This window comes from Coffea arabica, chromosome 4e (assembly GCF_036785885.1).
Source record: "Coffea arabica cultivar ET-39 chromosome 4e, Coffea Arabica ET-39 HiFi, whole genome shotgun sequence".
Lineage (NCBI taxonomy): Eukaryota > Viridiplantae > Streptophyta > Magnoliopsida > Gentianales > Rubiaceae > Coffea > Coffea arabica.
The window spans coordinates 6823164-6835424 of record NC_092317.1 but is presented as its reverse complement, the minus strand read 5'-3'; the positions used below and the strand labels follow the sequence as shown (position 1 = coordinate 6835424).

The following is a 12261-nucleotide window of genomic DNA, read 5'->3' as shown; positions in this document are numbered from 1 at the left end:
TTCACTTTTGAAATAGTAACTCTACGTCTCTTACAACATTAAGTTGGTAAAATTTAGCCCAAATCTAGGTTTTTGACCACTTTCTACCATCAATCTATCACGTAACCCATACATGGTCATTTTTTTTGGGCAAAAAAGTAATATCTCATTTCTAGCTAAATAAGTGACCCGATACATAATTATTTTTATCCCTAAAAAGGAAGGATCTAACCTAAATTATATTCATTTTACTTCAAAAATGTGAGATTTGATCTAATTCATATTCATTTTTGCCTCTAAAAAATGAAATTTAACTTTTTTGTATATAAAAAATGACTATATGTGGGTCATATGGTGATTTTAAGTTAAAAATGGTCTGAAACTTAGACTGGAATAAAATTATGCTAACTGGAATTGTAAGTGACGTAAAATTAATATTTTAAAAGTAAAGGACGAAAAATTTTATTTGGTAAAATATAAGAAACGTTTTGAATGATTTTCCATGCGACTTGCTCTTCAGCAATAGTGAGTGCTGAAAGGATTGCATCTACACATATTTTATGGCTTTATATGACACAAAATTTTTGCCTTTTTTTTTTTTGAAATAATTAGAAAACAGAGGCAATGAGAGTTGAACTAGCTTTAGAGCTGGCAATTTGTCCCAAGTCCCAATGGGCTACCCATGCCCAAAGGAACTTTGGGCGGGATGGGTATTATAATTTGGTATTGGGTTTAAGTTGGGACACATCCCAACTATACCCATTAATGAATGGGAAAGGATGGAAAATACTTGGGTACCCATTGGACTCAAATGGCAAGGGCTCCGTTTGGATTAGCTGTTTTTGGTAGGTGTTTTTGAAATATTTTATTGTAGCAGTGTATATGAAAAATTTTTACTATAAAATTTTTTTGAAATATTTGATATATTAATATGGATGGGATGTTTCTTGAATTATTGTATATTACTGTAACATTGTATTTGAAAAACTTATTTTTTGAAAAAAAAGTCAATCCAAACGGAATCTTAGATTCAAAAATTATCTTTAACAATTTTTATAGTCATACCAGCGAATATAATCTAGTAGTCTTCCTAGTCATTATCCACAAGAATTTCCAGCATTTCAGTTAGTTTAGACCTGTCATCCTTGGACAATGATAAGGATAAATATTCAACATCCTAAGGACCTTGGCCATCTTGATATATGTTGGAATATGGCTGTATATATATCTTTTCCTTTATTTGTTAATCCAATTTTTGGTGGGAATCTTGAGTATAAAGCACTTGCATGTTTATTTAATAAAACTAAAAGAAATTTAATAAATCAAAAATATTAAAATTATATAAAAATAAAAAATGAATTAAAGGAAAAAAAAATATGTAGAAAATGGATTTGGGTATTGGGCGGGATCAATCTAAACTCATCCCAAAATGATCCCGCCCAAGTTAGTCCCAAAACACATATGGGTAAGGTTGGGCCCAAACCCATATGACTCGGTTCCATCTCAAACCCAAGCAAATCCCGCCCATCCCGCCCATTTTGCCACCTCTAACTAGCTTTCTAAATCAAGAAGACATAGCCCTTGTCTGGTTTACATATTCAACAATTAATATCAAAGGGCCTTTTTCTTTTATTATTATTATTATTATTATTATTCAGATTAACATCTGTAGAAATCAGATCTCTGAATTTTGTCTTTCAATCAGATAATAATAACATAAAAATGAGCAATATGTCTCTGAATTATTTTTGTAAGTTCAAGATCCTACGTGCACATACACCCTAGCATAACAGCAACATTGCTGCATTTCAATCTGTTCTTTCTTATTGCAGAAGAAGAGTTGGAAATTTTAATAACTCAAAGCTGGATTTTGATGTCATACTTGGAGAGAGAGCTTAACCGAGTTAGAATAGAGAAATTCATACATATTGTATCCAATGCTTTATAATCTGGAGCCCTTTGAAAGCCAACTAAGGTTGAAACGAGTTGAAATATAACTAAGGTTTGTTTGCTTTTACGATAGTGCGTCTACAAAAAGAGCACTTTTAGGGCTTTTTTTTTTTTTTTTTTTACAAGAAGTTCATAAACAACACCTAAATTAACCCATAAGATACAATCAAAAGGCAATTGCTGTATCAGAAGTGCTTAATTACCATTTTTTGATAACTAATTTTTCGTAATTTAAAAAATACTTGTAACAGAAGTGCTTTTTTATTAGCCATCGCAACCCCAGATAAGACTTGTAAAAGAGACATATATGGATTTAAGAGAGCTTGCCCTTCACATAATTGCATCACAGAATTAACAAAATTACCATGTTCGATTTTGTATTATAAGTAGTTATTTTTCATTCATAACATGGCTGCAATCCTAACCATGGGATGTTGAGAGTTGAGACTTGCATAGATTTCCTTTTTTTCCATGAAATTGTAGACAGGACCCCAACCTGTTCTCCTCACCATCACACTACTGCTTTTATATTAGAGTTGCGAGGTTGTCATCGTGATTTAAGTTTGTTTTGCTTCTCAAAAAAGGAAAGATGGAAAAAGAAAAGGAATGGCCAACATGAAACATTACACATGGCATGATATGGTAACTTAGAGATAAAATTGTCAATTCAATTGAAACTTTTGTTGCTAACCATCTTAAGAAAAGGATTAAATGCACTCATTTATTGACCACCTTAATAATCTTCTACAAGTCTTACCATATAAATTAAAAAAAAGCTTTGCCAACAACTGTAGTTTGTTTTAATGGTGTTAATTAGTATTTGTCGGTCCTATGCATGTAACGTGTTCCTTTATTTGTCTAATCAACTATTTTGCAATTGATTTTTTTCTTTTTTTTGGGGGTTGATTAGTCCAAATTTGTTCTTCTCCTCAAGCTACTAACTGCTTCCTCCATGCTTGCCTGTAGCAGTTGGCAGCTGTTGTCAGTTCTTAATTGAAAAAGGTACTTTATCGCAGGCTTAATTATTTTTTATATTTAGTACTTTATTACACTTTTAATAGATTATGCATTCTTAAAGTTGTAGTTGAGAGTAACTGGTAGAAGAGATATTGGAATCTTTGTCCAACTCTGTAACAAATATAAATTTTTTTTTTATACCTATTTACAATCTGATTTTATGATCTTTCTGCATCCTTGTGTTACTAATATAATTAAAAAAAAAAAAAAAAAAGTAATAGTTCAGCACGACCACCACCTGAGTTGGGATCTTCCCTGTTTCTTGATACCCCCTGAATTTCTTGAACTTGTTTAGAAGCTCAATATGGATGTTTAATAGTTGTACTAGAAAAGAATTAAAAAAAGATCTGTTTTTTTTTTTGGAGCAATAGCAGAAGAATTCAATGCTTATAAACATTAACATTTGATCAAAGGTTAGGTATTCTACCCAATCAAGTCATGACTTCTTAAATGATGAGACAATGGCGACAGCTGAGACCTGTCAACAAAGAATTCCTCCATTTCCTTCCAATTCTTTCTTCTCCTTCTTTTGTACTTGGGGTGGTTTGGGTGCCCCATGAGTTTCCCTTTGATGGTTTTATTTGCCTAAAGTTTTATTACTGTAATGGATAGCCGACCATTGATAGTCTGAGCTACTTTTGTTGCTTTTGCATTGTATTCTCCCCCCCTTTAAAGCTTTTATTTTTGCTAATTTTCACCTTTATATCAACTTTCTACTTGCTGGTACTTGAGCGATTCCTCACCTTTTCCCACACCTTTTAGAGGTTAAAAAGGTGGATGGATGACGATTTTTGCCAGTAACAACAAAGTATACCAGTGGTCCGGTGGAATTTTGCGGGTGATAACTCCTAGAGTGCTAACTTTATTTGTATTCCTAGCTCCCAGAATAGTACACAAGCTGCACTTGGTCGAGCTCAGCACATACTAAGTGGTTTCTCTCAGAAAGAAATTCATCGCAGACCTCGTAAATAGTAAGTAAAAAGCAAAAGCACCTTGAACTGACAGGCTTTTATTCATTTGATCTTTCTCCATCTATCTGCATGTATTCCTGTGATCTCTACTTTGTGAGTTCTCTAATAAAGCTGTTGTCTTGCGAAGTTCTTCGAGTACAAAGCCCATTTCTGCTGTTGTTCTTCTTGTGCCTGTTTGACTATGATCAGAATATATGTGCATCTGCTCTATGAAAAGAAGGAAAAAAAGGGTCGTTAAATCTGTGATTTCTACATCGATACCCTTCTGATTTGACTTTCTACCAGCTGTTTTCAAGAACATTGTGTTGAGAAAAGAGATTCGGAGTTTGCACTAATCAACATCACCACTTAAAAAATCACTTAGATAGATCATATGCAGGATTTCACAGCAGAGAAATAGAAATGGGGAGATGACTGGTTTATTATTTATCACAGACTATCTTCACAAAGGATTAAGGATGCGTGGCAAGATATGGAGGACAGACATGTGAAAATGAAATCAGTCCTCTTGACTGTCTGATTAGGCCTAACGTGATTGTTATAGTTCTGCTTAGGTGAATAGAGCCCTCTGAATTCCTGAAAAAGAAATTGATGAAAACGAAAGTCAATTAGTACTTGATTTCCAGCGGGAAGGTTTTTGACACTTTTGACACTCTTATCTTCCTTCCAGAAAGGTTGTCCCATAGATGTTTTTATCAATGTCAGTAGCTGTGAACCTTCAAACTTTTGCAGCCCTCATCTGCAATACGCAAGGGATGAGCTGTCATAAGTGCTTGATATTTTTCTGAGATTCACACTTTGATTTCTACAAGGAATTTCTTACATTTCTGTAGAAAGCAACATGTAAATTTCAAATCTTACTTAAGCACTCAATGTAGATCTGCAACGTAATATTTTGACTTGGAGGAATTGAGCTTTCTTGTAGCTTTCAAAGATGAGAAAAGTAAGCTTAATAAAATTAATCTGATTTAAAGACTAGTAAAGAAAAAAGCAAACCTGTTATTGTCATGCAAACTACTTGATGCATAAAAGATCAGGTCCAGTGGGCAAAGGCCTTCCTTTTCTTGCCAACTGTAGATGTTGAGCCAACCAAATCATTCGCCTTTAAATTTGTGACTTTTCAGGCAGCAGCAGATTTGGGATTTGAGGAACTTACAAATTCACACTACTATATGCAATTGGAAAGCAGAGATCCTGAGTATGGAGATTTGAGAAGTATGGAGTGCGAAGTACCAGAAGTGGTTGTTTTCCTAAAAGAAAATGGTTGCCAGATCTTCAAGGATTTGTGTATAGATGGGGAAGTGCCTTGTCATGACAAATGTTGTGTGGAAAACTGTGAGTTGGACCACAATAATATATCCAACCTGTTGAAGTATGAGCTGGCCAGAAACAGCAGAGAGGTTTCTGAAGAAATGTTGTTATATACTAGCATTTCAACTGGGGCAGAAGAATCTTTCTCTAACCATGATTGCATTCATGATGATGCCAAGCTTTGTGATGCTGAAAAGAAGCTGCTGATGGAAGATAAAACAGTTTCTGCTCATATTTCAACAGAGGCTTGTTCTTCTTCAGAGAAGGAATTATCAGATATACGAAATTTGAGTAATACTGAGCAGATCACCGGTCCCTCTCTTTCTCACTTGTTTAATTGCGAAGATCTTAGACTAGATCAACAACAGAATCATCAGGTACAAATTCTACATCAATACTCTGCTGTAACACCTCCAGTTCCCAAAGGTCTTTATCATTGTCTATATGGGCAAATTTGTTGTTTCCCTGTTCGATTCGATTTTTAAAATGGAATTCCATTGCTCAGTCTCTAGTAATGTTGTCAGCTATTTTCACATTGCCATACTATTTATCAGGTTAATTAGTTCTATGACAATCAAACTTTGACGATCAATCTCAATCTTGTTCACCAACATTTTTATACCAGTACTTCTACGAGACAATGCAGGTTAAAAGTGGCTGTCATAAATTACAGACTATCATGATCACCAAGAATATACCTGATTTGCATGGAATGGTTTTCAGGAGCATCCAAAGACGGAAACAATGATAGCGGACACTTGGTCAGCTGGCAAGGAAGCAGATTGCAGAAACTGCAATGGAGTAGATCTAAGATCAGAGGTTGAGTTGGGAGCCCAAAGAATAACAGATGACTCTGGTTCACAACCAATTACGGACGAAAGCACCTCCGAAGACAAACGCACCGAAAGCACCTGCGAGGCGGCGGATTGCATGTCAAAAGTACCATTATTAGCATCATCATCATCATCACGTCAAAATGAAAATACCGCAGGGCATCATCGAGAACTTGGAAGCTCTAGCTTCTCTGCAGCAAGCACTGCCTCTGGTCGATTAACGTTCTCTGGGTTGATACCATTTTCTGACAACATCTCCCTCCGCTCGAATAGCACAGCGAGCACAAGATCTTTTGCATTTCCCACGTAAGTTCCATCTTCTCTTCTTCTTCTTCTTCTTCTTCTTCTTCTTCCCTCTTGAACTCCAGAAAACTCTCGTTCGCTGTGCTGCTGACTCAAACCAATCTCAGAAAATTTCATGCCATTAATGTAGAATGTACATTTTATTATATGCATCACTAACGATATCTGTATTGAATCAATGTTGGTTGACCAGATTAGCAACAGAATGGAACGAAAGTCCCATAAGAATGGCAGAAGTTGACAGAAAGCCCAAAAGGCGGGGATGTTGGAGGATGTGTTTTACATGTTCGAATTTTTAGAGTGTTGTAAATCTCGTCCTGTAAAATCTTTACCAAATACTACATCATCCAGATATCAACTTAATATACCCTGTCAAGTGTGAAAGGCCACATATTTTTATAATTTTTTTTGTCACTTTTATAGTATACCCACTGAGGCAATATATACCGATTTTCTTCATCAAATCTAAGGCTGATCATGCAACTCGTCAACTGATTTTCTTCAAATCCAGACATTGAAGGCCCGTGAAGTTCCGGTTCCCAAAAAAAAGGGTTCATTTAGATCTTCACTACTTCGAAATTTCATTACTTATTCTGGTCCCCCAATACACTAATTTAGAAGTTCATATATCTTCAAAAGAACACAGTCCCCTCTAATTTACTGAATATTTGTTGCTGAATACGATAACTGAGCATGTCGTTGAGATTTGTTTAACCCACGATTTAGCCATTGACAATTAGTTGTACCATTAGGCAATCATGTTTATATGAATTACGAACCGTTTAGCAATTTCTGTAAAGATCCAACAAATTCGATTAAATAGAATAGTTGGGAGTAAAGATCCAAATTCCCCTCCTTGGAAGCTCTTCACAATCAACACAATCTTTAGAGAGGCAAGAGTCAGAAGAGAGCAAATTATCCAGAGTATGATTTTACTTTCTTGGGAAACATCCGAAGGTTCATTTGCGCCCAGCAAATAGACACCAGCTGAAAGGCACTGGGCTTGTAAACCGATAATTCATGAGGCTGATCCGTGCAGATGGGGAAGGAAAAAAAGGACACAGCAGACTAAACCGATATTTCAAAACAAAACAAATATTTTTTTGTAATCTTATAAAGCAAAGTTTTAAAATTTCAATTCAAAGGTGACAGCATATCTAGACTGTAGTCTTTGACAACAAAAATAACCCAAAATTCTTTAAGCTAGACAATGTCAAAAAGTCACAAACTACCATAATTTAGCAGAATACAAACAATAGGAACTTCCTGCCTGCTACGCCTCCAATAACTGTTTTCGTGCCGAGAAGATTCAGACATTTCTGTGAGAAGAATACAGCATATTGCCATTAGCTTTAGTCAAAGGAGAATAGCAGCAAACAAATGCACTTCAATATAATGTCAATCAATAAAACATTCTAGATTCTACAATAACAACCACCACCACCAAAAATAAATAAATAAATAAATAAGAGCAGCATCAGAAGCAGAACTCACATATCTTGTTGAAAGCCACAATATCACAGCTCTGGATAAACTCATCACATGGTTCAACTGTAAGATAGTTCTCAATAAGATCATCAACCGACACCAGGTCATCCACAATGGTAAGCATGATTTGTAATTTTTTTATGCCATATCCAACAGGTACCAGCTTGGCTACAAGTCAGAAAAGGTAGAAGTCAGACGGAATCATTATACTTGCCTTTATCAAAACAGTGGCACCCACAGAACACAAAAGGATAGAAAAAGTAAACTTCAAAACACTAGACAGAAGTTGGGATTTAGAGGAGGTCCTTATTTAAGTACCAGTAAGCGTAACTCACAATTAATAAGATACCAGTTCCAAAAGTCTGTGCTATATTCAGTATAAAAACAAAGTCCAAAAAAGATGGGAAGAGAATCATACAAGCTCCCCAAAGCAATCCCTCCATTTTAACATTTCGGACAGCTTCCTCAAGCTTTTTCATGTCAGTCTCATCATCCCATGGCTTGACATCCATCAAAACTGAAGACTTCCCCGCTGAAAAGACAACAAGGGAATGAACCATTAAAATTGGAACAGGAAAACAAGATCAAGGATTAATCAAATAGGTCATCACACCAAAAAAACACCGCCAGCTGCAATAAGACCTTGTGGACAAACTTCTTGCAGTCTAATCCACACCAGTGAAAACTAGCATTCAAAAACACAGCAAAAACATAACACACAAACTAGATAAAAGCATGTCCTGGTTCAATCTCTTAGATGATGGCCTAGCCACATATATCAAGGGGAATAGTCACACTCACACTCTTTCTTTTTGGCAGATGCCTTTACAGCAGCAGCACGTTCTTCGGCAGCCTTCTTTTCCTCTTCAGTTTCTTCACCAAATAGATCTACATCATCATCGTCATCATCCACAGCAGCTGCTGCCTGTGAATCAATTTTTGATTTCAGTGCATTTGTATCATATCCATGGAAGAGGCAATTCACAGTCCACATTTTCTTGGTTATTCGTTGTCATAAAAAACTTTTGAACATGATAAATAAGGAGAAGATCAAGAAACAAAAAGAAACAGGAACTAATATTGAACTCAACACACGAATTAAATTCCTAATACACCTTTGTATCAGCAGCAGGAGGAGTAACAACAGCTTCCTCTGTGGCTGCAGCAAATCCTTCAATAGTGACACCGCAACCTTCCCCAGATATACCACTGCAAAATAACAGGTTGCAGAATGTTTAAAGGAAACTTAAACTATGATAAATGACAAACAACATTAGTCCAAAAAGAAATATCCAAGTTAAGGGTACATAATCAATACTAAGAAGCAATTAGAACTTACGAAATTCTTAAAAGTGCATCAATGTGTTTGAACCACCGAGATACATTCACAAATTCAGATGAGGGTGGTTTTGAAAGAGCAGAATACACAGTAATATCATCCTTAGAAGCCTGGTACCTAAGGCGACAACTCGGAGACATTAGCCAGAGTCAAATAAAGACTGCTCTACATGCAGCTAGAGAACAACTTACCCTGTGATATAACTACGTGTCAGAAGGTACTCATCAAGCTTCTTAAGGCCAGATTCTGACGTTAGGTTGTAGAATGCGACAGCCATTGGTAGAATTCAATGTAGATCTCTCTGGAAGCAACCAAAAGCACAGATTTAACATTTTTTTCCTTTGAAATTCCCAAACATGATTACATCAACAAAAGAGAAGGGCATCTAGGTAGGACATTTGATTACCAAGGATGAAACAAGAAATATTAGGTAGCTCAAGCGAGAGAAAATTACAATTCAATTTGGGAAAAATTGGAATTTTGAGCTTTTTTTTTCCCCAATAAATGGTTGTGAACAGAAGTATAACATCAATTCAAAATACTTTGCCCATTGATGAATATCGTGAAACTCTTATCACTTCTTCCTTCGATTTGCATCTTGCTATTCTGACAACTATTTCAGCTAAAGCTACGAGCAAATCCCACTAGCAGACATCCGATGAAACACCACTGCTAATAATTCCTAATTTAGCATCTTTGTAAACAAATATCCCTCGACCAAAAACTGTGCTACTGCTGGAAATCCAAATTCGAGGATTCTAACTAAAATAAAAACAGAATTATCCATCTTTTTTACAGACTTTACCTTACTTTCTCGAAATATTTGCCCATTTTTTTATCAGAAATCCACGATACATATTAATTATTCCAACTAAAAATCCCAATATTACCACATAAAATACTCAGTAAAATCATGAATTACGAATGATATCAGACAAATTCAACCGTAAAAAAAAAAGCTGACATATAATTTGTTTATTTATCCAATCTATTGTTCGAATCTTCGTTCAAAACTATAAAAACATGTGCAACATTCATAATTAGCGATTTATACATGAGCTGTGTATTTGAAAAAGAAGCTTACTGGGTTGCCGGAGGGAGAGTTGGGCAAGCTGAGATCTGAATAGACGGTGCGAAAAGATAAAACGCTACTGCAGGTTTCGTTGGTTTAGGGTTTTGAGCTTTTATATCATATTGGGCTCAATAATAATTTATCTCTTTTGCCAGTTATGCAATGTGCGTCGATTTTTTATTTCTTAATCTCCACAGAAGCTGGAGACCACCAAATTCAAGGCCCAAGTCTACGTCGGCCCAAGTTAGCCAACGTCTTTCTTTGGTTGAAGTGATAAAACAACCAAGGTTGAGGCAATATGAATTAGAGTTTTTGAGTCCCGCGATGATGAAAGTGTATATACTGTTGGCATATATAAGATCTATTTTTAGTTTAATTATATATTAGTACTCATCCTATTATTTGTGAATTATTCATTATAATGTTGTAAGTTATATTTATTATTGATTTGATTATAAAAAGAAGAAGAAGGAGAAAGAAATAATTGCTTGAGAAAACAAATAGTTTTAACTGGAAGAAACAATTAAGTTTAAATTAAATTTGAGTATCTCTATAGGATAGCCCTCAATTACAAAAAAAAAAAAAGACCCAAAAACTAATGACAGCAAGTAATTGAGTTTAGTAATATTAGAGGTACTATCGAGCCGAGTCGAGCTCGAGCAGCACCATACTCGAGCTCGAACTCGATCAGAATTAGTGCTACTCGAGCTCCAGCTCTAGCTCTAACGAGTAAAAAAATTTGGACTCGAGCTCGACTAAGCTCGAATAAATATCAATCCCGATCTACTCGAACTCGAGCTTGAGTTTTAAAATAAACTTATAATTTTTTTTCTCAAAATATATAATATAAAAACTCGATTAAACTCGTCGAGCACTCGAGTATTTATTTTTGGAGCTCGAACTCGACTCGTTGAATGTAACAAGTAGCTCGAACTCGATTTGACCGAGCTCGAGCCAAGCTTTTTACCATGCCGCTCGCAAGCTACTCCCGAGCGGCTTGACTTGATTGCACCCCTAAGTAGTATTTCATATCAAATGTTGGCTCTAGAGATATCCTTAATTTACAATTTAAAGTTAACTTTGTAAAACCTAGGCACCAAAATTTGACCGTTTGAGACAATCATTAATTTCTCTTTTACGAGAAAATCACTTTTATTGTTGATTCCAAAAGTCCAAATTGTTCTAATGACGGATTTAAAATTAAGAACCTGTATAGTAATAACCAACTTCAATTACGAAGTCACACTCTATTAAATTGCTAAGCAATTCCGCCTCCATCTTCTATGTGACGTTAAAACTTGAGCGGAGAGTGGACCATCCTACACCGTTCCCTTGATTGGACAGCATTGAGTTTTTTTTCCAAACTTTAGTATGGAGTAAGCTTCTTTTTTTTTTTTTTTCATTTTTTAGCTTTAACCCTCTTTTTTGGGACAATTTTTTCAACTTTATCCTTATAATCACTTAATTAACAACGTTTAATATCCGATCATACGTTGCCTATGTTACCGGCCAAATTTAATTTGTTTGGATTGGTTCATATTTTCCCAATTTTATTTGCTTACATCATCTTTACAATTTCCAATACACCTTTTTATCTTCCCAATATCTTTTTATCTCACATACATCACATCACAAAAAGTGCTACAGTAAAAATATCCCAAATAATCCCAAATAACTTACAATCCAAACAGATAACTACATTCAACTATCAGGAAGTTCTACCAGTAGTATTTCTTTTGAGTATCCTGCTTGCGGTTATAATTCAATAAATTCCCGTCACATCATTTAATAATTTAAATTCTAAAAATCACGAAAAGGCTGATATTTCCTTTTATGCATCCAACAGTAAATTAATACGTTACTGTACGGTACTCGAAAGGTACTATGAAACTCTCTTCGCCTGTAATTACTCACAAAACAAATATTATTTGTAACTACCAAATTCGTTAAAATTTTATTCAAAAACATTTAAAAGATCAAAGCATTAGTTCCCAACCA

The 12261-nt window shown here is 35.2% G+C and overlaps 2 protein-coding genes across 2 annotated transcripts; one reads left to right on the top strand and one right to left on the bottom strand.

Annotated features, from left to right (window-relative positions):
• Positions 1 to 3319: 3319 nt before the first annotated feature.
• Positions 3320 to 6740, top strand: LOC113742581 (uncharacterized). The gene is made up of 4 exons (XM_027270447.2): positions 3320 to 3917; positions 5042 to 5605; positions 5952 to 6367; positions 6558 to 6740. Exons 2-4 carry the CDS (start codon positions 5090 to 5092, stop codon positions 6661 to 6663), a joined length of 1038 nt encoding a protein of 345 aa, XP_027126248.1. The 5' UTR covers positions 3320 to 3917; positions 5042 to 5089; the 3' UTR covers positions 6664 to 6740.
• Positions 6741 to 7443: 703 nt separating this feature from the next.
• LOC113742582 (elongation factor 1-delta 2-like) lies at positions 7444 to 10435 on the bottom strand. The gene is made up of 8 exons (XM_027270450.2): positions 10276 to 10435; positions 9383 to 9492; positions 9192 to 9308; positions 8968 to 9061; positions 8654 to 8777; positions 8271 to 8384; positions 7859 to 8020; positions 7444 to 7683 (listed from the first exon to the last, which is right to left on the bottom strand). Coding segments are annotated over exons 2-8 (699 nt in total). The 5' UTR covers positions 9469 to 9492; positions 10276 to 10435; the 3' UTR covers positions 7444 to 7681.
• Positions 10436 to 12261: the final 1826 nt, after the last annotated feature.

What these genes read in the sequence shown, in the direction of transcription:
- LOC113742581 (XM_027270447.2), top strand. Translation starts at nt 5,090, where the DNA reads ATGCAATTGGAAAGCAGAGATCCTGAGTATGGAGATTTGAGAAGTATG. An exon ending in ATCAACAACAGAATCATCAG is followed by an intron (nt 5,606 to 5,951) that starts GTACAAATTCTA and finishes AATGGTTTTCAG; the next exon opens with GAGCATCCAAAGACGGAAAC. An exon ending in AGATCTTTTGCATTTCCCAC is followed by an intron (nt 6,368 to 6,557) that starts GTAAGTTCCATC and finishes TTGGTTGACCAG; the next exon opens with ATTAGCAACAGAATGGAACG.
- LOC113742582 (XM_027270450.2), bottom strand. Translation starts at nt 9,468, where the DNA reads ATGGCTGTCGCATTCTACAACCTAACGTCAGAATCTGGCCTTAAGAAG. An exon ending in GATGCACTTTTAAGAATTTC is followed by an intron (nt 9,062 to 9,191) that starts GTAAGTTCTAAT and finishes GTTATTTTGCAG; the next exon opens with TGGTATATCTGGGGAAGGTT. An exon ending in CTCCTGCTGCTGATACAAAG is followed by an intron (nt 8,778 to 8,967) that starts GTGTATTAGGAA and finishes ATTGATTCACAG; the next exon opens with GCAGCAGCTGCTGTGGATGA.